The sequence below is a fragment of the Elephas maximus genome, chromosome X (assembly GCF_024166365.1).
Source record: "Elephas maximus indicus isolate mEleMax1 chromosome X, mEleMax1 primary haplotype, whole genome shotgun sequence".
Taxonomy (NCBI): domain Eukaryota; kingdom Metazoa; phylum Chordata; class Mammalia; order Proboscidea; family Elephantidae; genus Elephas; species Elephas maximus.
Window position 1 is genome coordinate 57,029,466 of NC_064846.1, and position 25,298 is coordinate 57,054,763.

Genomic DNA, 25,298 nt, shown 5'->3' on the forward strand with positions numbered 1-25,298 from the left:
GGATGAAAAGGGCCTATGGGGATCTCCCTAAGACAGTCAGTTTAATTTAGAGACTCTTATAACTCAGCAGAAAGCCAGCTTGGGTAGATTTTAACGTGTGACCTTGACCTGCATCAATCATGGAAAGGTGTTCAAAAGCTTCAGGTGGTGGATGCGAATATCTAAAGCACTGTGTATCATAAGCCCCTTGCTCCTGGTGTCAGTGCTGCTGTTCTTCAGATCTGGTCTAAATATACACGTTCTTTCAGGCTACCAGTATAAATAAATAAATAAGCAAGCAAGCAAACAAAAAAATAGAAATCTTAGGAAAAAATTAAAAATTCTAGGGCTTAATAGTAAAATAACAGAAATGATTAATTAACTCCATGGAAGGGCTTAGAAGTAGAACTGAAATGACAGAAGAAAGGATCAGCAAAACAAAGCAGGACCTTTGAGATTGCATATGCTAAGGAATAAACAGAATAAAGAGTGAAGAAAAATGAACGAAGCCTAAGGGATATGTGGGACACTATCAAGAGGAATAATATATGCATTACGGGAGTTCCAGAAGGAGAAGAGAGGGAAAAAAAAGTCCAGAAAGAATTTTTAAAGAAATAATGGCAGCAAACTTCCCAAGTATCATGAAATGTGAGAAGTTTTACATCCAAAAAGCTCATTGAACTCCATATACAATAAATCCTAAAAGAAACACGCTGAGGCATATCATAATCAAACTCTCAAGAACCAAATACAAGGAGAGAATTTTGAGTGCAGCATAAGAAAAGTAAAGTATCACATACCAAAAAAAACCCATCCCTATCGAGTCAATTCCGACTCAAAAGAAAGCCTATAGGGCAGAATAGAACTGCCCCATAGGTTTTCCAAGGGTGTAAATCTTTATGGAAGCATACTGTCAGATCTTTCTCCTGGTGGGGTGACCGGTGGGTTTGAAATACCAACCTTTCAGTTAGCAGCCGAATGCTTAATCTCTGTGCCACCATGGTCCCCAGTAAGATTAAGGGCCAATTTCTCATCAGAAACCATGTAGGCAAAAAGACAATGGGATGACACAGCTAAACTGCTGAAAGAAAAGAACTTGTCAGTGATAATAAAATATCCAGAAAAATTACCATTTGAAAATGAAGGTGAATACCTGGAGCAAAGGAAAATGAAGAACACCAAAGACACAAGGTAATTATGAGCCCTAGAGACAGAAAGGGTCATATAAATCAGAGACTACATCAGCCTGAGACTGGAAGAACTAGATGGTGCCTGGCTACAACTGTTGACTGCCTTGACAGGGAACACATCAGAGAATCCCTGATGGAGCAGGAGAGAGGTGGGATGCAGACCTCAAATTCACATAAAAAGACCAGACTTAATGATCTGACTGAGACTAGAAGGACCCCGGAGGTCATGGTCCCCAGACCTTCTGTTACCCAAGACTGGAACCATTCCCAAAGCCAACTCTTCAGACAGGGATTGGACTGGACTATAAGAAAATGATACTGGCGAGGAGTGAGCTTCTTGGCTCAAGTAGACACATGAGACTATGTGGGCAGCTCTGTAAACCTTCATCTAAAATATGATTAAAAAAAAAATCCAGTGCCTCCAAGTCGATTCTGACTCATAGCAACCCTATAGGACAGAGTAGAACTGCCCCATAGAGTTTCCAAGGAGCACCTGGCGGATTCGAACTGCCGACCCTTGGGTTAGCAGCCGTAGCACTTAACCACTATACCACCAGGGTTTTTAACTAGACAGTAGACAAGAATTATCTTAGGTGAAAGGAAGGACAACACAAAATACGGGAACGTCAGCACAACTAGACTAAGCCAAAAGCTAAGAAGTTTTCTTAATACAAGCAAACACTTCCAGGGACAGTGTAGCAGGGGCAGGGGCCTGCAGACCATGGTTTCAGGGGACATCTAGGTCAACTGGCATAACAAAGTTTATTAAGAAAATGTTCTGCATTTGGTGAGTGCCATCTGGGGCCTTTAAAGCTAGTGGGTGGCCATCTAAGATGCATCAATTGGTCCCAACCCACCTGGAGCAAAGGAGAATGAAGAACACCAAAGAAATAAGGAAAATATTACCCCAAGAGACAGAAAGGGCCACATAAACCAAAGACTCATCAGCCTGATATTAGAAGAACTAGATGGTGCCCAGCTACCACCAATGACTGCCCTGACAGGGAACACAACAGACAGTCCCTGAGAAAAGTGGGATGCAGAATTCAAATTCTAGTAAAAAGACCAGACTTAATGGTCTGACTGAGACTGGAGGAACCCCCAAAGACATGGCCCCCGGACTCTCTGTTAACCCAGAACTAAAACCATTCACAAAGCCAACTCTTCAGACAAAGATTAGACCGGACTATAAGACAGAAAATGATACTCATGAAGAGTGTGCTTCTTAGTTCAAGTAGATACATGAGGCTAAATGGGCAGCTCCTGTCCAGAGGTGAGATTAGAAGGCAGAAGGGGACAGGAGCTGGTTGAATGGACATGGGAAATCTAGGGTGGAAAGGAGGAGTGTGCTGTCACATTACAGGGATAGCAACTAGGGTCACATAAAAAAGAAAGCATTGACATTATACAGATCAAACGTAAGATATTTCCTACTGGTAAATACAACAGGCATGTCCTTCATGCTTTATAATGACAAAGTTATAAGGGGGACAAAAGGGAAAAAATAACAAAATACATATAACAATAAAATAAATTTAGATTACAGGGAAGCCGAGATACAAAGATGTAGTTGATAACATCCAAACAAAAGGGAGGAGAGGATTAGTGAAGATGTAGACTTTTTATATGTTAAGGAAGCTAAGTTGGTATTAGCATGTAACAGGTAGTTTTAGATGTAAGATGATAAACGTACTCCTCATGGTAAACACAAAGAAATTAAACATAAAATTATATGCCAAAATAAAGAAGGGAAAAAAATAGCTCAGTACCTACAAAAAAAGGGAATAAACAAAAGAGATAAAATCTATAGATAAAAAGAATTGAGCACTGGAGGAAAAGAGAAACAAAGAAACCGTCAGTCTCACAAAACAACATATAATAAAATGGCAGAAGTAAATCCTCCTCTATCAGTCAATTACCATGAACATAAACAGATAAATGTTCCACACAAGAGGCAGAGAGCAGCAGAATGGATAAGAAAACATGACCCATCCATATGCTGTCTACAAAAGACCCATCTTAGGCCCAATGACACAAACAGAAAGTAAAAGGATGGGAAAGAATGTTCCATGCAAACAGTCACCAAAAGAGACCAGCGATGGTGTCTTAGTTTGGGTTCTCTAGAGAAACAAAACCAGTAATGTGATTTATATTAAGGAAACAGTTCACATGATTGTAGGGGTTGGAAAGTCCCAAGTCCTTGGATCAAGATAGAGTCCTTTCTCAACGCATGGCGCCACAGAAGCTGCTGAACCCAAGATGAGCAGGTTAGAGAGCAGGGGTCCCGCTCACAGGTTGTGATGGTCGAGGAATTCCCAAGGTCGGCAGGCAAGACCACAAGGTTTCTCCTGAGTCAGCTGCAGGGGCTGGCAAACCCAAGATAGGCAGGTCGGGAAGCAGGACTCTTGCTCGCAGGCTGTGCATATCAGCGAATCCCAAGATGGATAGATAAGCTGCTAGCTCAAGTCCCAAGAACCAGAGGTCAGACAAGAGACAGCTGCTGGATCCAGAACAAGCCAAAAATCTTTGCAAGGGGAGCAGGAAAAATGAAGTAGACAGAAGAAGGCAGAGAGATGAAGGGTAAGGGGGCGAGGAGCCGCCACAGGCCCTACGCCCACAAGTACCACTCAGCAGATTCCATCATGGGGGTAATCACATATCAAATTTCAATAGGAAAGTGATCACAACATTATGCAACTGCCAAAACACTGAGAATCATGGCCCGGCCAAGCTGACACACAATCCTAACCACCACAGACGGTCAAACTGGTATCAGACAAAATAGACTTTAAGTCAAAAACTATTATAAGAAATGAATAAGGATATTATATATTTATAAAAGGGACAATTAATCAAGAAAATATAGCAATCATAAATATATACACATTCAACATCTGTGTACCAAAATATATAAAGCAAATACTGAAAGAACTGAAAGGAGCAATAGCCAATGCTACAATAAATAGAGGCTTCAATACATCATTGTCAATACTGGAAAGAACTTCCAGAAAGAAGATCAGTAAGGAAATAAATGACTTGTAGAACACCATAAACCAATTAGATCTAATAGACATATATGTAGCATTCCACCCAACATCAAAACAATACACATTTTTCTCTAGTGCACATTTGACATTCTCTATTTTTTTTTTTTTAGGATAGGCCATATGCTAGGTCATGAAACAACCTTTGACAAGTTTAAAAAGACTGAAGCGATATCAAGTATATTCTCCAACCACAAAGGAATAAAACTAGAAATTAATAATACAAAGAAGAATGTAAAACACACAAATAAATACAAACTAAATAACACACTATTAAACGACCAATGGGTCAAGGAAGAAATCAAGAGTGAAATAAAAAAAGAAAAACTTGGAGTTCAATGAAAATGAAAACACAATATATCAAAACCTATAGGATACAGAGTATATAGTCATCAGAGATAAATTTATAGCAATAAATGCCTACATCAAAAAAGAAAAAAAGATCTCAAGTCAACAGTGTAATGCTACAATTTAAGGAAACAGAAAAAGAGCAAACTAATCCCAGAGCTTCTGGGATAAATGAAATAATAAAGATCAGAGCAGAAATAAATGAAATAGAGACTATAAAAACAAAAGAAAGAAACAACAAAACCAAAAGTTGGCACTATGAAAAGATCAATAAAACTGACAAACCTCTAGTTAAACGGACAAAAAAAGAGGATGCAAACAACCAAAATAAGAAACAAAAGTGAAGACATTACATCAGACCCAACAGAAATAAAAAGGATCATAATAGAATACTATGAAAAGCTGTACTCCAACAAACTTGATAACTTAGATGAAACAGACAAATTTTTAGAAACACATAACCTATCTAAATTAACACAAAAAGAGGCAGAAAATCTCAACAGACCCATAACAAGAGATTGAATAAGTAATCAAAAACCTTTTAACAAAAAAAGCCCTATACAGGATGGCTTCACTAGAGATTTTACCAAACATTCAGAGAAGAATTAACAGTAATCCTGTCGAAATCCTATCAAAATATAAAATAGGTAGGAATACTCCCTAACTCATTCTACAAAGCCACATTAGCTTGGTACCAAACCCAGACAAACATATCACAAGAAAAGAAGAGACTATATCCCTCACGAATATAGATGTAAAAATGCTCAACAAGATTATAGCAAAGAGAATCTAACAACACATTAAAAGAATTATACAACAGGGCCCAGTGGGATATATTCCAGGAATGCAAGGATGGTTCAACATTTGAAAATCAATTAATGCAATACACCATATTAACAGAAAATAGGAAAGGAACCACATGATCATCTCAATAGACACAGAAAGAGCATTTGATAAAATCCAACAGCCTTTCCGTATAAAAACTCAACAACGTAGGAATAGAAGTTCCTCAACATGATTCAAGGCATCTATAAAAAGCCAACAGCTAACATTATACTCAAACGGGAAGGAGATAAGGATGCCCACTATCACCATTCTATTCAATATTGTCCTGGAAGTCCTAGCCAGGGCAATAAGGCAAAGATCTCCAAATTGGAAAAAAAAAAAGAAGTAAAATTATCTCTATTTGTAGATGACATGATCTTACATGTAGGAAAATCCCAAAGAATCTACAAGAAAGCTTCTAGACTAATAGAAGGATTCAGCAGAGTTGCAGTGTACAAGATCAAGACAAAAAATGAGTTGGGTTTCTGTACACCAGCAATGAGAAATCTGAAAAGGAAATTTTAAAAACTCCACTTACAATAGCATCTAAAAGAATAAAATACCTAGGAATAAACCTAACCAGGGGTGTGAAGGACTTACACAATGAAAACTACAAAACATTGCTATAAGAGACTAAAACAGACCTAAATAAGTGGGAAGAAATTCCATGCTAATGAACTGAAAGATTTATGTCAATACTACCCAAAATGATCTACAGATTCAATGCAATCCCAATCAAATGCCAGCAGCATTTTTTACAGAAATGGAAAATCTAATCAACAACTTTATATAATAGACAGTCAAGAGGTCCCGAATAGCCAAAGCAATTTTGAAAAAGAACAAAGGAGAAGGCCTCACACTTCCCCATTATTAATTAAAATATACTATACAGCTACAGTAATCAAAACACCCTAAAAAAAAAAAAAACAACCCTGGTACTGGTTTAATGGAATAGAACTGAAAGCTCAGAAGTAAATCTATACATCTGTGGTCAGATGATTTTGACAAATGTGCTAAGTCCATTCAATGTGGAAGGAACAGAATCTTCAACAGATGTTGCTGAGAAAATTAGATTTCCAAATATGAAAAAGTAGGAGCCATACCTCACACCATACACTAAAATGAATTCAAAATGAATCAAGGACCTAAATGTTAAAGTGAAAACAATAAAATTCTTGGAAGAAAATATAACAGCGAAGCTATACAACTTAGTTTTTCTTTTTAAATGCTAAATTAACAAGCAAATCAACAATTGCATGTGCAGAAGAAGACAAAATAGGTAACTAGAACCTGATGAAAATGAAATACAATCACACAATGCATCATGTCCATTCGGGCAATGTTCAACAGCATATATGTCCATGGTCTTGTAAGTTTTTTTTTTTTTTTAAAGAGAAAATAGCTTTTCTTTTATTATTTCCCTTAATGGTTTTAAAGACCCCAAACCTAGAATTTTGCAGTACTAGACCACGGATGGGACAGAGGCAGGTAAGGCAAAGCACATGACTCTGGATGTGGGCTCTCAGGCTTGGTCTGACGGGCAGGTAGGCATGGGCTGCAGGGACAGGCTGCTTCTGCTCTTTAGGCAGGTGGAACAGTTAGCAGAGCTGGTACACCCTGCTCTCTCTTTGCTGGCTTCCTTTCACTCCACTCCCGCAGCCGCCCTCTCAGCCGCCACTGCTAACACTACCGCCCATTCCTCCAGCAGCAGCAATGAGGATGACCAGAAGCAGACTCCCATAAGATTTTAATATAATAGGCTTTACGGAGCTGGGTTCATAACTACAGCTTCTACACAAGCCGAATGTTCGTAACCCTGGGGACTGCCTATACATAACGTTGTGTTCACACAACCTCCAGATCACAAGATGTCCTATTTCACAGAACATATCGTGGATGTTAAGTAACTCATGACTGTACTTATGTACATCAAAGGATTTTATCAAAAACATTATATAGCTACAGTAACCAAAACAGCCTGGTACCGCTATAATAGACACACAGACCCATGGAATAGAATTATGAGTCCAGAAATAAAGCTGCATATCTATGGGTTTTGTATCTATGGTTAAGTGATTTTTCACAAGGGTGCTAACTACATTCAATGGGAAAAGAAGTCTCTTCAACAAACAGTGCTGGGAAAACAGGATTTCTACAGGCAGAAAAATTAACTGGATCCATGCCTCACACCACATACAAAAACAAATTTAAAATAGATTAAGGACCTAAATGTGAAAACTAAAACCATAAAATTCTTAGAAGAAAATGCAGGGGCAACACTGTCAGGCCTAGGTTTTAACAATGGATTATCTGATATAATAACAAAAGCACAAACAGCAAAAGAAAAAAATAAACAAATGGGACCTCATAAAAATTAAAAAACTTTTGTTCATCAAAAGACTTTACCAAAAAAAGTGAAAAGAAAAGCTACCAACTGGGAGACTATCTCTGGAAACCTTATATCCAATAAAAATCTACTAAGGTATATACACAAACTTGGACAACTTAACAACAAAAAGACAAATAACCCAATCAAAATGGGAAAGGACCTGAATAGCCATTGCACCAAAGAGAACATTCAAATGGCCACCAAATGCATGAAATGATGCTTAGTGTTATTAGCTATCAGAGATGCCAATTGTCATGGATTGAATTATGTCCTCTCCAAAATGTATCAACTGGGCTGGGCCACAATTCGCAGTATTGTGTGATTTTCCTATCTGTTGTAAATCCTGCCTCTATGATGTTAATGAGGGAGGATGGGCAGCAGTAGTGTTAATAAGGCGGGACTCAACCTACAGGATTGGATTGTGTCTTGAGGCAACCTCTTGAGATATAAATGATAGAAGCAAGCAGAGAGACTTGAGGCCTCATACCACCAAGAAAGCAGTGCCAGGAGCAGAGTGCATCCTTTGGACCCGGGGTCCCTACGCCTGAGAAGCTCCTCGACCAGGGGAAGAATGAGGACACGGGTCTTCCTCCAGAGCCCACAGAGAGAGAAAGCCTTCCACTGGAGCCGATGCCCTGAATTTGGATGTCTAGCCTACTTTAAAAAAAAAAAATTTTTTTTTAAACTACTCTTTGTTAAAGCCATCTGCTTGTGGTATTTCTGTTATAGCAGCACTAAATGACTAACACACCAGTCAAAATCACAATGAGATACCATTTCACTCCCACTAGGATGTCAAAAGATAAAAATGTAACATGAACCACAAAATAACAAATGCTGGGGAGGATATGAGGAAATTGAAACACTTATCCATTACTGGTGGGAATGCAAAATGGTACAGCCATTGTAGAACAGTGTGGCGGTTCCCAAAAAACTAAAAATAGAATGATCATATGACCCAGCAATTCCACTCCTAGGTATATAACCAAAAGACTTGAAAGCAGAGACTTATACACCAATGTTCATTGCAGCACTATTCACAATAGCCAAAAGGTAGAAACAACCTAAATGTCCATCAACAGATGCATGGATAAATAAAACATGCCACATACATACAATGGAATATTACTCAGCCAGTAGGAGAAATGAAGTCTTCATACATGCTACAATATGGATAGAGCTTGGAGACATTACTCTGAGTGAAATAAGTTCAATCATAAAAGCACAAATATTGTATGATCTCACTTATATCAAAAGACAAAAAAGGCAGATGTATACAGACCAAAGTTTATCATAGTTTACCAGGGGCAGGTGAGACAGGGAAAAGAGGAAGTTTTTGCTTATGGAGTTTCAGTTTATGGCGATGGAAAAATCACACTGATTAAGGGTAAAGTTGCACACCCGATTATTTTAAGTGCTGTGAATAAGTTGTACACCAGTAAAAAGCTGAACTGGCAAAAGTTATGTGATAGATTTACCAAAAGAAAAAACAAAAGAGTAGCTATCAAGGCTGCTTATGTGCAACCAAATACCTTGTGGAATTTGGCTCCTTGGTTTGGAGGTTTAGGGTCATGGTTTCATGGGACATCCCCGTTAATTGGCCTAATAATGTGTTCGATGCTTCTGTTCTATCTCCTAGTTCATTGCATGGTGTCTGGGGTCTTAAAAGCTTGCAGGTGGCCATCTGAGGTCCAACAATTGGTCTCTATTCATGTGGAGTAAAAGAGGAAGACAGAGAAATAGGACAAAGAAAAGGAATGTGTGGCTAATTATTAATAACAACTGCCTCCTTTGTCATGAGACCAGAAGAACTAGATGGTGTTCAGCTACAATTACTAAACATTTTGATCAAAGATTCTATAGAATAATCCTGCTCAAAAGGGGGGAAATGCAGAACAGAATTTCAAATTCTCATGGAATCTAGACATTTTGGAGTCATGGAGGAGGGATGAACCCCTGAAGCTACTGCCCTGCGATAATCTTTAAACCCTAATCCAAAAATATCCCCTTAAGTCTTCTTAAAACCGAACAATAGTTTAGCTGAACTAGTAATGAACATCTGCCTATAGCATTGTGCTAGTTTTTATGGAATCAAACTTACAACAGCAACTCAAAAGATTAGATAGGAACCTCAGGGGACAGCGAGTTTATGTTAATGGCAGAGGAATAATTCCGAAAAGGGGGATGAGTATGGTTACACAACTTGAAGAATGTATTCAATGTCACTGAATTGTACCTGTAGAACCAAAAAAAAACCAAACCCAGTGCCATCGAGTCGATTCCAACTCATAGTGATCCTACAGGACAGAGTAGAACTGCCCCATAGAGTTTCCAAGGAGCGTCTGGTGGATTCAAACTGCCGACCCTTTGGTTAGCAGCAGTAGCACTTAACCACTGCGTCACCAGGGTTTCCCTGTGAATGTAGAAATTGTTGAATTGGTGTATGCTCTGCTGTGTATATTCTCAACAACAAAAATAAAATAAATTATACTAAAAAAAAACCTTAAACAGGAGTAAAAAGACAATTTACAGACTGAAAAAATCTTCAGGAACCATAAACCCAATAAGGGTCTAATACCCAAAATATATATGAAACTTCTACAATTCAGTGGTTAAGTGCTATGGCTGCTAACCAAAAGGTCAGCAGTTTGAATCCACCAGCCACTCCTTGGAAACCCTATGGGGCAATTCCACTCTGTCCTATAGGGTTGCTATGGGTTGGAATCGACTGCTATGGGTTGGAATCATCTCAAGGGCAACTTTTTTTTTTTCCCCTCCTACAGCTCAACAACAAAAAGACTAATAACCTGACCAAAAAATTTGCAAAGGACATGAACAGTCACTTCACCAAAGAGGATATTGAAGCAGCCAACAAACACATGAAAAGATGACTCTCGTCAGTAGCCATTAGAAAGATGCAAATCAAAAAACCAATGAGATACCACCTCAACCGTGCTAGAATGGCACTGATAAAAAAAAAAAACACGAAAATAACAAATGTTGATGAGGATGTGGGGATATAAGGACCTTTATCCATTGCTGGCAGGAATGCAGAATGGTACAACTGTTGTGGAAAATACTATGGTGATTTCTAAAAAAATTAAAAATTGAACTACCATATGACTCAACAATCCCACTCCTGGGTATCGTGTTGTCATGCAAATAATGCACACCTTCTACATTTGTTTGCCAACTACACCCTCCCGGCCTCCCTCCAGGTACTTCTGTAAGAGCACTATGCTAATTTTTTTACAGCAATAAGTTTAAAAAATGGCATAGCAGTGCCTATCTCCCAGCAGGAGAGCATGTTTGGTAAACAAAAGTAGAAAGCATGCATCATTTGTGTAAAATAATGGTATATACCCTAGACCGAAAAGTAGCAACACATACAGGCATACGTACACCATGTTCATTGCGGCATTATTCCACACTAGCAAAAAGGTAGAAACAACCTAAGCGCCCATCAACAGATGAATGGATAAACAAAACGTGGTATGTACCACGTTTTTATGCAAATAACACGTGCTATACTTTTTTTGTCAACCACAACATCCCCTGCAAGGTATTTCTGTAAGCACGCTATGCTAGTTTTTTTTTTTTTTTTTACAGCACTGTAAAAAAATTAGCTTAGCACATTTACAAAAAACACCTCACGGGGGAGGGTGTGGTTGACAAAAAAATGTATAGCACACACTATTTGTGTAAAATGCAGTACATACAATGGACTACTACTCTACCATAAGGAGAAATGAAGTCCGAATATATGGATGAACCTCGAAGACATTATGCTGAGTGAAATAACCTGTTGCCATCGAGTCAATTCCAACTCATAGCGACCCTATATGACAGAGTAAAACTGCCCCATGGGGTTTCCAAGGAGCAGCTGGTGGATTCAAACTGCTGACCTTTTGGTTAGCAGCCAACCTCTTAACCACTGTACTACCAGGGCTCACAGTGAAATAAGTCAATCACAAAAGGACAAATATTGAATGGTCTCATATGAAATGACAAAAATATGTAAATATACGTGGAAATCAGCATTATATGAAAATAAATAACGATCATATCAGATCAGAAAATATTATATGGGACATATATGTCCCTCTGGACCCACTATAGAAAATATAGGTGTACACTGTGTGTCCCATTTTTCATGAAAGTATTATTGTAAGGTATTAATGCACAAAATAGTCAGACAGTAGATATTTCACTATCGTAAATTCGAAATGTTAGGTAACAAGATAGTCGGTAAGTGAGGGGTCAGTGTATATATACATACATATATTGTCATGGATTAAATTGTGTACCCCAAAAATATGTGTCAATTTGGCTGGGCCATGATTCCCCTGTACTGTGTGGTTGTCCTCAATTTTGTGATTTTCCTGTACGTTATAAATCATAATATCTGCCTGTGGTTAAAAAGGATTAGGGTGGGACATAAAACCCTTACTCAGGTCACATCCCTGATCCAATGTAAAGGGAATTTCCCTGGGTGTGGCCTGCACCACCTTTTATCTTACAAGAGATGAAAGGAAAGGGAAGCAAGCAGAGAGTTGGAAGCCTCATACCACCAAGACAGCAGTGCCGGGAAACAGAACACATCCTTTGGATCCAGGGTTCCTGCATGGAGAAGCTCCTAGTCCAGGCAGAGATTGACAGGAAGGACCTTCGTCCAGGGCTCACAGAGAGAGAAAACCTTCCCCTGGAGGTGATGCCCTGAATTTGGACTTCTAGTCTACTAGACTGTGAGAAAATAAATTTCTCTTTGTTAAAGCCAAAAAAAAAAAGAATAGGTAAATATATAGAGCCCAGTGGTTATTAGAGGTTAAAATGGGCTAGAGTGGGAAAGGAAGGAATCAGTCTCTGGAAAGTAGTGAGTTTTTGTCTACGGTGATGGGAAAATTGGCATCAACTAAGGGCAACGTAGGAAACCCTGGTGACATAGTGGTTAAGTGCTATGGCTACAACCAAACGGTCAGCAGTTTGAATCCACCAGGCGCTCCTTGGAAACTCTTTGGATACCCTGGTGGTATAGTGGTTAAGTGCTATGGCTGCTAACCAAAAGGCTGGCAGTTCAAATCTACCTGGCGCTCCCTGAAAACTCTGTGGGGCAGTTCTGCTCTGACCTATAGAGTCACTGTGAGTTGCAATCAACTTGACAGCAATGGGTTTGTTTTTTTTTTTTTTTGAAGGGCAATGGTTATACAAGTTGACTAATAATAAATGACATCACTAAGTGGTACACCAGAAAAGGGCAAAATGGCAAATGTTCTATATTTAATTCTGCAGCTACAACACAACAACAAAAACAAAAGCGCAGTTATTGATACTACTCAGGTCTTAGGCACAACCAAACACATCGTGGCATCAGTTCTCTTGGTTCCATGGCTTAGTGTCATGGTTTCGAGGGACAATCCAGTCAATTGGCCTAATACTGTTTTTAGAGTTTCTGTTCTACCTCCTAGTTGGGTGAGTAGTGCCTGAGGTCTTAAAAGCTTCAAACGGCCATCCAATGTACAACTGGTGTCTATTCACCTGGTGCAGCAGCAGCAGCAGGAGACCCAAGAATCAGAGAAGGAACTGAACTGCAGATCTAATTGCGTCTATGAACTACCCCTCCTTTGCCATGAGACCAGAACAACTGGATCGTGCCGGGCTAGCATTACCGAACATTTTGATCAAGGACTTAATAATAGATGGATCCTGATCAAAAGATTTGGAAAAATGCAGGACAGAATTTCAAGATCCTATGGAATCCAAACTTACTGTACCCATCAAGGCCAGAGGAACCCCTGAATCTGTTGCCCTGTCTTAATCTTTAAACCTTGAGCCAAAAGTATGCCCGTAAGTCATCTTTAAATCAAAGAACAGTTTACGTCAAGTAGTAAATAAATGCTTACCTTGAACACTGCACTCTTTTAAAGAATTATCTATATGAGATCAAATTGACAACAGTAACTCTATATCATAGATGAGAAGTTTAAGGGGTAAGTGAGTCTAAGTTAATGTGAAATAATTTGGGTAGAGATAGGAAGAATGACGGCTAAACATGAAGAGTGTAATCAATGTCACTGAATTGTACATGTAGAAAAATGTGGACCGTGAGAATGCTCTGCTGTGTATATTATTTTCACCAAAAAGAAAAAAAAATTAAACTCTTCTGCTTTAATGGAAACATTCAGGAAAGATTGTCTCCACCCATAAAATGGTGATGTAAAATGGTGCAGCTGCTGTGGCAGTTCCTCAAAAGTTAAACATAGAGTTACCATAACCAAACTAAACCTTTTGCTGTCAAGTCAATTCTGACTCATGGCAATCGCATGTATTACAGAACAGAGCTGCTCCATAAGGTTTTCTTGGTTGTAATATTTATGGAAGCCAATCGCCTGGCCTTTCTTCTGCAGTGCTGCTGGTGGGTTCAAACTACCAACCCCTAGGTTAATAGTCAAATGCAAACCGTTCGCACCTCCCAGCGACCTCAGGGTTACCATATGACCCAGCAAATTCAATCCTAGGCATAAACCAAAGAGAAATGAAAATACACTTCCATGCAAAAACTTGTACCCAAATGTGCATGAAGCATTATTCATTGGGAAGGGGGTTAAGATGGTGGAATGAACAGTCACTCGCATTTATCTACCCGTAACTAACGCACTGCACAATGAATAAAAACAAGCACTGGCTGGGATCTCAGAGCTCCAGACAGCAGTTGAAGGGTTAGAGAGCTGACCTAAGTCCCATAACGGGGACAAGAAGGAGCAGGGTCAGCAGAGAAGCTGGGAGTTTCTGGCCGCAGGCATCCAGAGGACTTGGTTCACCATGGCCATTTGGGGACAGGGACAGGCAACATCTTGAACAAAGAACGCAAGACGGGAGCTAAACCGATGAAAGTGTAGTCCGATTAAGGTTGTACAGACTGGCTGTGAGAATTCACAAGCAGCGCATTTGGGAAGGGGCACAGGGATGCCAAGACACTGCGAGTGAGTGGTATTAAATACAACCAAGACCAGAGGCATGCAAGCACTAGAACCTGGGGCCACAGAAGAGCTGCAGGACCCATACATACGGGAGGGTGAGAAAAATACATCAAACAAACGACACAACAGGAAACTGGCTCACTACGCAAAACTAGGTATCTAGGGAGAGCCTGCTCAGGGTCGCCTGCAAGGGAAAATCATAAAGCGCTCACAATCCTCACCCTGGGAAAGCTGAGTCCCACCGCTTCCACCCGCAGCCAGCGGAAAAGTCCCATGCGTGCGCAATTGGTCACAGAGGGAAAGCTGTGCCCCAATCCTACAAAGAGAAGTGACGGAATCTAGCCCCAGAAGCATAGTCATCTGAGGAGGGCTACGACCAAATCCACAAAAAAACAGAAAGACCCTCACTCAACAGTAAAGTCAGCCACCTTAGGAAAAATCATCCAGAGTAAGCACCCAGAGACTTAAAACTTCCCAAAATACCTAAAAGTTGTAGAGATAGACTAGAATCATACAGTAACAGAGAGAAATCCTCAGATGAACTGCTGAGGCACCACTGGATGAACCAAACGGTCAGAGTGCCCTCTAGTGGAACTTCGGAGAAGATAGTGGAGAGAAACCTAAGAAAAATGTTTTTTCGAAACACAAAATTCCAAATTCCAGAATATCAGAAGATATTAAAATACCCCACATTCAATGAAAAATAATAAAACACATAAGATTGCAAGAGAAGATGGCCCAATAAAAAAAACATGAATTGGAAATTCCTCTTATGGAGGCCAGAATAATGGAAAAATAGAAGACTTCCTGACAATACTGTTAAATATGCTTAAAGAAAGCAAAGAACACACAGAAAACAAACTAGTAGAGATCAGAAAAAAAAAGATACAAAATGAGAAATTCAATAAAGAGACTGAAAACATCCAAAAAAAAAAAAAAACAGAAATACTGGAACTGAAGAATAATTGGATTAGAAACCACAAGGGAAACATTCAACAATAGATTCTAGGAGAGAGAAGACAAAATAAGTAATCTAGAAGACAGAGTAAACTGAACTTATTAAGTCTCAAGAGAAGAGAACAAAGAAAAGTGAACAAAGCCAAATGGAAATGTGAGAGTCAATAAAGAAATTTAACATTAGAAATTTTGGAAATCCAGAACACCATGATAATAATAAAGGCATAGAAAGTATTTCCCAAGAGATAATCACAGAGAATTTCCCACACCTGAATATGGAATCAAGCTTGCAAATACCAGAAACTACATGACAGGAATAGTTTTAGTATGTTAATGTATGTTACTTGATGTTTGCATGTTAAATGTTGTTGCAATTGCAAGCTGTGTAGCGTAGTATTTGTGGTTAACACTAAGAAAACACCTAGTAAAAATACACAGAAGAAGGAAGAAATCTAAAAGGCTCTTTACAAAAAAAGCAGCTAAACACAAAAATAACATAAAAATGAGAATAAAAAGACAAAGAAGATATGTTGTTGTTAGGTGCCATCAAGTCGGCTCTGACCCATAGCAGCCCTATGTACAACAGAACAAAACACTGTCCAGTCCTGCACCATCTTCACAATCGTCATTGTTTGAGCCCATTGTTGCAGCCACTGTGTGATATAAGATACGCAAAAATCAATTAGCAAAATGAATGAAGTAGATACCTCATTTTCAGTAATAACCTTAAATGTAAATAGTCTGAACTTCCCATGCGAAAGGCAGAGTGACAGAATGGATTAAAAAAACATGACTCATCCTTTTGCTGCCTATAAGAAACATACCTTAGACACAAGGACACAAACAAGCTGAAACATAAGAATGGAAAAAAATATTCCATGCAACCACTAACCAAAAGAGAGCAGGGTAGCCATACGGATATCAGATAAAATAGACTTTAAATCAAACCTACTAAAAGTGATAAAGGACATTACATAATAATGAGAGGGTTGATTCATCAAGAAGACAATTGTAAATTGTAACAATTATAAATACATACGCACCTGACATCAATGCTCCAAAATATATGAAACATATACCGACTAATATGAAGGGAGAAAATAGATAATTCCACAACCACAGTTGAGGACTTCAACACACCACTTGTAATTCTAGACAGAACATCTAAAAAGAAGATCAGTAAGGACACTGAGGACTTAAATAAAACCATATGCCACTCTGACCTAACGGGCATATATAGAACACTCCACCCATCATCAGAGCAATACACATTTTTCTCTAGTGCACATGGATCATTTTCCAGAAGTGATCATATGCTAGACTACAAAACAAATCTCAACAAATTTCAAAAGCCTAAAATCATACAAAGCATCTTCTCTGACCATAATGGTATGAAGCTACATAAATCAACAATAGGAACAATAATGAAAAAATCATAATTACATGGAAACTAAATAACACACTACTAAAAACCTACTGGGTAATAGTAGAAATTAAAAGTAAAATTAAAAAATACTTACAATCAAAAGAAAGAAATGAAAACACAACATATCAAAACTTTTGGGACACAGCAAAAGCAGTGCTCAGTGAGATATTCACAGCAATAAATGCCTACATTAAAAACGAAGAAAAAATCCAAAATAATTAACTTAAACTGACAACTTGAACAAATAGAAAAGAGCAAAAGAAGACCAAAGCTACCAGAAGCAAGAAAATAAAGATCAGAGCATAAATGAAATGAAAACAGAAAAGCAATAGAAAGAAATCGACAAAACCAGAAGTTGGTTCTTTGAAAGGATCAATAAAACAGACAAACCACTAGTTAGACTGACAAAAGAAAAATGAGAAGCGGTAAATAACCATAGAAGCATTATTCATAATAGCTCCAAAATGGAAAACAACCCAAATGCCCATCAGCTGATGAATGGATAAACAAAATGTATTTATCCATGTTACTCATTTGAGTTTATATCCCCAATGGAATATTATTCAGCAATAAACAGAAATGAAGTTCTAATACATGCTATGATACGAACTTTGAAAACATTATGCTAAATGAAATAAGCCAGAGACACAAAAGGACAAATATTATGAGTCCACTTATCTGAAAGATCTAGAATAGGCAAACGCATAGAAACAGTAAGTAGATTAATAGTTGCCTTTTTTTTTTTTTTTTTTTAGGACTGAGGTGAAAGATGGGAATGGAGAGTGACTGCTAATGGGTACAAATTTCTTTAAGGAGTGATAAAAATGTTGCGGAATTGGAGAGTGGTGATGGTTACACAACTTTGGAAGTATACTAAAAACCAATGAATTATATACTTGAAAAGGGTGAAATTTATGTTATGTAAATTGTACAGTGAAACCGATAAGAGCCGGAACTCAATAGGAATGCAGTGTTTTTCCAGGTCTCGCAAGTTTTCTGCCTTTGACAGGCTGCAGGTCTTACCACTTTTCTATCACTCTCTATTAATGGAAAATATTTGAGTTTTCTTTCTCTTACAGGTTTCCGCCTTACACAGGTTCCATCTTTCATAGGTTTTACTCTATCTCAATAAAAAAATTGCATGAGAAAACAATAGGAAAACATTTACAATTGAAAAAAATTTCAAAAGCAATATAAGTATGTTATTATAAATATGGAGGCAAAGCCACCAAAAGAGCTGAAGTGATTAACTATGATGAGTAGAATCAGCGGTAAAAAGGGCAGGGCAGGGTTCTACTGTCTCTTCATTAAACCTTATATGACAATTTGATTTTTAATCTAACTTCTTGTATTACTTTAACAAAATTTAAATTGCTTTAAATGGAGCATGCTTATTTGCAAAGTAATTATCAAGTACCTATTAATGTGCCATACATTGTGTAACCTTGAGCAAGTTACTTTAGCTCATGATTCTTCATTTATCAGTGAAATACAGGTAATGACAGTACTTACCTCCCAAAGCTGTTATGAGCATTCAGAGAGAACGCATACAAAGCATACAGCACAATGTCTGGCACATACCAACAAGCACTCAAATATCCGCTATTTTTATTAAGGATACAAGCACAAAGTCGTACCATCAAGATGCTTATATGTATAAATAAATAAGTACAATAATCATTATAAAAAAAACCCCAGTGCCATTATAGGTACCATGAAATGTATAGGGTTCAGTGAAGGTTCAACGGAGGGAATGTTAAATAGACCTGAAAGTTAAAGAAAGGAATCATAAAGGACATAAGTCTTGAACTCAGTCTCAGAAGATAAGTAGGGTTTACCCAGAAGATGTACAAAAATGTTTTGGATCTCCCTCTAGCCTAGGGGATCTGTGTGTTGAAGGGCACAGAAGCTTCAAACAGTCTGGTATATCTAAGGAACTATAAATAAGTTCAGTAAGCCTAACAGTAGTTCTCAAGGTGAGGTCCCCTGATAAGCAGAATCAACATAATCTGGGAACCTGTTCAAATGCAAATTATCAGGTCCACCCCATATGTATTGAATCAGCAACACTGGGGATGGGGCTCAGCAATCTGTGTTATAAAAAGCCCTCTGGGTAATTCTGATGCATAGCTAAAGTTTGAGAAGCACCAGCCTTAGGAATGGGAAGGAGGGGAGAAAAGGGGAAGCCCCAGAGAGAACAGGGAGTGGGATAAAGTGAACAAATAGAGACTATGGAGCATCTACGAGGCCACACAAAGGTACTTATCTTTAGCATAGGCATAATATAACCAGTTTTGAAGTTTAGAACAATAACTCCAGCAGCAGCGTGAAAAGAATGGAAGGACATAAAAATAGCACAGTAGAGAGATCACTGGGGCGGCAGCAGTAATCCAAGTGAGAGAATGATGACCCTGAAATAAAGGAGGGGCAAGGGGAATGAAGAAAAGGGGATTGATTTGAGTAATATTTAAGAAGAATAGACAAGATTTGGTAGCTGATTGGATCTGGAGGTGAGGGAAGAAAATGGTAGTGCCATGGAAAAGACTAGAAGAGCAAAAAGAGCACCTGAACTAAGATGAAATGGGGGAGGTATAAGATAAAAATGAATTTGAGTGATATTTTCAGGAGATGGAAGAGAAAAGATCTGAGAGCCAATTGGGTATGGGGTATGAGAAAGAAGGAATTAAGAATGATTCCTAGGTTTCAAGCTTAGGTGATTCACCAAGATAGGGAAATACAAGAAAAGGCATTGGAGTGAGGAAAAAAGATTATGAATTCAGTTTGGGATATGTAAAGTTTGAAGTACCTATTGAATATCCAGGTGAAAGTATATGTGAGCTCACAAAAAACTGTGGTAAAATCTATAGCACTATAGCAGCAGGGTGGTGTAGTGGTTAAGTGCTGTGGCTGCTAACCAAAGGGTCAGCAGTTTGAATCCGCCAGGCGCTCCTTGGAAACTCTATGGGGCAGTTTTACTCTGTCACTATGAGTCAGAATCGACTCAACGGCACTGGGTTTTTTTTATAGCAGCAGCACACAGGTGGTACTAAAAGCCATGGTAATAGAGAGATTGCTCAAGAACCCAAATCCCACTGCCGTCCAGTTGATTCTGACTCATAGCGACCCTATAGGACAGAGTAGAACTGCCCTATAGGGTTTCCAAGGAGAGGTCAGTAGATTCAAACTACCAACCTTTTGGGTTAGCAGCTGAACACTTAACTATTGTGCCACTAGGGATTCCACCCAAGGACAGCATTTACCAAAAAAAGGCTGAGGAAACCTCATACTGGAAAAGTGGGAATGTGTGTATGTGTTTGTGCTTTTCATTAAATTTGAATCTCTTTATGTAGGTCATGCAGGCTTCAGTTAGGCATAGGCACTACTACTTCCTATTGTTTTATACTCAAAGCTTCAGACTTCTATTACCTGGCAGGTATAGTAAAAAATAATACCGCAAGAGAGCTATAAGGACAACGGGTAGTAGTCAAGAAAAAAACCCAAACCCATTGCTGTTGAGTCAATTCTGACTCATAGTGACCCTATAGGACAGAGTAGAACTGCCCCATAGAGTTTCTAAGGAGCGCCTGGAGGATTCAAACTGCTGACCTTTTGGTTAGCAGCTGCAGCATTTAGCCACTATGCCACCAGAGTCAAGAGAATAGTATATGGCAGTTTAAGTATCCAGAAGAGAATGTCTTCAAATACTTCCCTAGATCACATTCACAAAAAAATATATAAACTCATTTCTGACCACTTCCTGACCCTGACTGTTCCAGTCATATCAAAACAGTTACCAAAATAGTTTTTGCTGTTTGACACCTGCATGTCTTTGCACATGCTGCTCCCTCTGCCAGGAGTGTCCTTCTCTCCCTTCTTTCCCAATTAAGTCCTATTCATCTTTTTAAATTTCTCTCAAGCATCACTACTCCTCCTTGACCCTGAGGCTGATTTTCATTTCTTATTTTGTTGACTAAGCCCCTAGACAGTAAGTTCTATGAAGGTAATGTCTCATTCGAGTTTACATTCAAAGCCAAGCTCAGTACCTAGCACATAGTATACTGGCTAGTCTTACGTCTTTTTGTTACTCACCATCTTGGTCTGAAGATCAAGCAGTTTTCTCACACGAAATGGTTTGACTAGAAAAGGTAAAGAATAACTATGCTATGCATTTGGTTTAGAATAAAAACCAACTGGTTATGCCAAACCACCATGTAGTTCATTTAGCTTCTTTTTACAACAAATCAAGAATATAAAAAGCAATTTCCACAAAACAATTCCTGATGTGTAACTAATGCTAATAGTTAACTTTATAAAGGCTAATACAAATGCTAATTCCACAGAGTGAATATAATACAATGGAATGAAAACACTCACCATTCTCTTTTTTGGTAAGTAAATATAACAAATGGCAGACGTAAGGGCACTGTTAAAATATAAAAATTCAAAAACAGAAATGACAATATATTTTGAACAGAAAAGCAACACATTTTCCTCAAATGTCAATTTTATGGTGATTACGTAAAAAGCCTTCAGGATTTCATCGAACAACAGTTTTAGAAAGCTTGTCTTCAATACAACATAAAAAAAACACTACATAGTGGTGATAAAAAAAATAGTTTTAACTGGCATGTCATTATGACTTTTTTAGTTGTTTTTAGAATATAAACACTATAGACAATTTAGAAAAGAGAAAGATAATTGTCCATAATTCTTCTACCTAACAAAAATTCATACATTCCTTCCAGTATTCGTTCATATTTATTAAAAAGATAGAAACTTAAAAATTGTACCATAATTTTCTACTTAAAAGCATTTTCCCATGTTGTTTAGTCTTCAAAATTATCATTTTCAATGATGCTCAATATTCCAATGAGTGGATATACCATAATTTAATTAACCATTTAGTCCCCAGTTTGGCAATTAGCACACACTCAATAAATTTGTTAATTAAATTACTGAGTGACCCATTTTCCTGCACCATTTCGAGTGTCCATTTGTTGAAGTCTTATTCTAGGTCCAAACCAAAAACGTGTTGCTGTCGAATCGATTCCGACTCATAGTGACCCTACAGGACAGAGTAGAACTGCCCCATAGAGTTTCCAAGGAACACCTGGTGGATTGGAACTGCTGACCTTTTGGTTAGCAGCCGTAGCACGTAACCATTTATGCCACCAGGTTTCCATAGATCAGGGGTTGGCAAATTCTACAGCTAGGATTCTGGATCTAGGGCCTGTTTCTATAAATCTATACCTGCTTTCTGAGTACAACAGCAGAGTAGTTCCAACAAAGAGAATATGGTCTGCAAAGTCTAAAATATTTACTATCTGATTCTTTACAGAAAAAGTTTGCTGATGCCTATTCTGGAAGAAAACATGAGAATATCTTCATGACCACAGGGTGGTAGTATTTGTTTTTTCCTTCATAAAGGAAAAAACTGATACCCACAAAATAAAACATAAAAAAAAACCCAATAGAGTTCATTAAATTAAGAGCATTCGTTTATCAGATAAAGAAATAACACTTTATTGCAGAGATACGTAAACTACAACCTGTGGGCCTAATTCAGCCCACCACTTAATGTAAATAGTTTTATAGGAACACAGCCACACCCACTCACACTGTAACAGCAGAGTTGAGTCAGTTGTCACAGAGACAGTATGTCCGCCAAGCCTAAAATATTTATTAAGTGGTCCTTTCGGAAAAAGTTTGCCAGCACCTGAACTAGATGACACGAAATTTAAAAAGCAAATTATTTAATGGGACTAGAGAAATCAAAGACTGTTTTGTTTAGTCATGACTAAGTTTTTAAAGTCTATAGTATTCTACATTTCCTCTGCTGTACTTAGAAATGGGTTCAGGCAGACTCTGGACATACTTTTTTTTTTTATTAACTTTTATTAAGCTTCAAGTGAACGTTTACAAATCCAATCAGTCTGTCACATATAAGTTTACATACATCTTACTCCGTACTCCCACTTGCTCTCCCCCTATTGAGTCAGCCCTTACAGTCTCTCCTTTCGTGACAATTTTGCCAGCTTCCCCCTCTCTCTATCCTCCCATCCCCCCTCCAGACAAGAGTTGCCAACACACTCTCAAGTGTCCACCTGATATAATTAGCTCACTCTTCCTCAGCATCTCTCTCCCACCCGCTGACCAGTCCCTTTCATGTCTGATGAGTTGTCTTCGGGGATGGTTCCTGTCCTGGGCCAACAGAAGGTCTGGGGAGCATGGCCGCCGGGATTCCTCTAGTCCCAGTCAGACCATTAAGTATGGTCTTTTTATGAGAATTTGGGGTCTGCAGCCCACTGATCTCCTGTTCCCTCAGGAGTTCTCTGTTGTGCTCCCTGTCAGGGCAGTCATCGACTGTGGCCGGACACCAACTAGTTCTTCTGGTCTCAGGATGATGTAGGTCTCTGGTTCATGTGGCCCTTTCTGTCTCTTGGGCTGCTAGTTGTCCTGTGACCTTGGTGTTCTTCATTTTCCTTTGCTCCAGGTGGGTTGAGATCAATTGATGCATCTTAGATGGCCACTTGTTAGCATTAAAGACCCCCGACGCCACATTTCAAAGTGGGATGCAGAATGTTCTCATAATAGAATTATTTTGCCAATTGACTTAGAAGCCCCCGCAAACCATGCTCCCCAGACCCCCGGCCCTGCTCCGCTGACCTTTGAAGCATTCATTTTATCCTGGAAACTTCTTTGCTTTTGGTCCAGTCCAATTGAGCTGACCTTCCATGTATTGAGTGTTGTCTTTCCCTTCACCCAAAGCAGTTCTTATCTACTGATTACTCAATAAAAAACCCTCTCCCTCCCTCCCTCCCTCTCCCCCTCGTAACCACAAAAGTATGTGTTCTTCTCAGTTTATACTATTTCTCAAGATCTTATAATAGTGGTCTTATACAATATTTGTCCTTTTCCCTCTGACTAATTTCGCTCAGCATAATGCCTTCCAGGTTCCTCCATGTTATGAAATGTTTCACAGATTCGTCACTGTTCTTTATCGATGCGTACTATTCCATTGTGTGAATATACCACAATTTATTTACCCATTCATCCGTTGATGGACACCTTGGTTGCTTCCAGCTTTTTGCTATTGTAAACAGAGCTGCAATAAACATGGGTGGGCATATATCTGTTCGTGTGAAGGCTCTTGTATCTCTAGGGTATATTTCGAGGAGTGGGATTTCTGGGTTGTATGGTAGTTCTATTTCTAACTGTTTAAGATAACGCCAGATGGATTTCCAAAGTGCTCGTACCATTTTACATTCCCACCAGCAGTGTATAAGAGTTCCAATCTCTCCGCAGCCTCTCCAACATTTATTATTTTGTGTTTTTGGGATTAATGCCAGCCTTGTTGGTGTGAGATGGAATCTCATCGTAGTTTTAATTTGCATTTCTCTAATGGCGAATGATCGAGAGCATTTTCTCATGTATCTGTTGGCTGCCTGAATATCTTCTTTAGTGAAATGTGTGTTCATATCCTTTGCCCACTTCTTGATTGGGTTGTTTGTCTTTTTGTGGTTGAGTTTTGACAGAATCATGTAGATTTTAGAGATCAGGCGCTGGTCGGAGATGTCATAGCTGAAAATTCTTTCCCAGTCTGTAGGTGGTCTTTTTACTCTTTTGGTGAAGTCTTTAGATGAGCATAGGTGTTTGATTTTTAGGAGCTCCCAGTTATCAGGCTTCTCTTCATCATTTTTGGCAATGTTTTGTATTCTGTTTATGCCTTGTATTAGGGTTCCTAGGGTTGTCCCTATTTCTTCTTCCATGATCTTTATCATTTTAGTCTTTATGTTTAGGTCTTTGATCCACTTGGAGTTAGTTTTTGTGCATGGTGTGAGGTATGGGTCCTGTTTCATTCTTTTGCAAATGGATATCCACTTATGCCAGCACCATTTGTTAAAAAGACTATCTTTTCCCCAATTGACTGACACTGGTCATTTGTCAAATATCAGCTGCTCATACGTGGATGGATTTATATCTGGGTTCACAATTCTGTTCCATTGGTCTATGTGCCTGTTGTTGTACCAGTACCAGGCTGTTTTGACTACTGTGGCTGTATAATAGCTTCTAAAATCAGGTAGAGTGAGGCCTCCCACTTTCTTCTTCTTTTTCAGTAATGCTTTGCTTATCCGGGGCTTCTTTCCCTTCCCTATGAAATTG

The 25,298-nt window shown here is 38.7% G+C and overlaps 1 protein-coding gene across 1 annotated transcript in view; it reads right to left on the reverse strand.

The window, feature by feature from the left end:
• Positions 1–25,298, reverse strand: part of CENPI (centromere protein I) — an 89,708-nt gene that overhangs the window by 47,873 nt on the left and 16,537 nt on the right. The window contains exons 6-7 of the mRNA XM_049872711.1: positions 21,510–21,558; positions 21,225–21,271 (exon numbers count right to left, since the gene is read on the reverse strand). Of these exons, the coding sequence (XP_049728668.1) occupies positions 21,225–21,271; positions 21,510–21,558 (96 nt within the window). The remainder of the gene's footprint in view (positions 1–21,224; positions 21,272–21,509; positions 21,559–25,298) is intronic.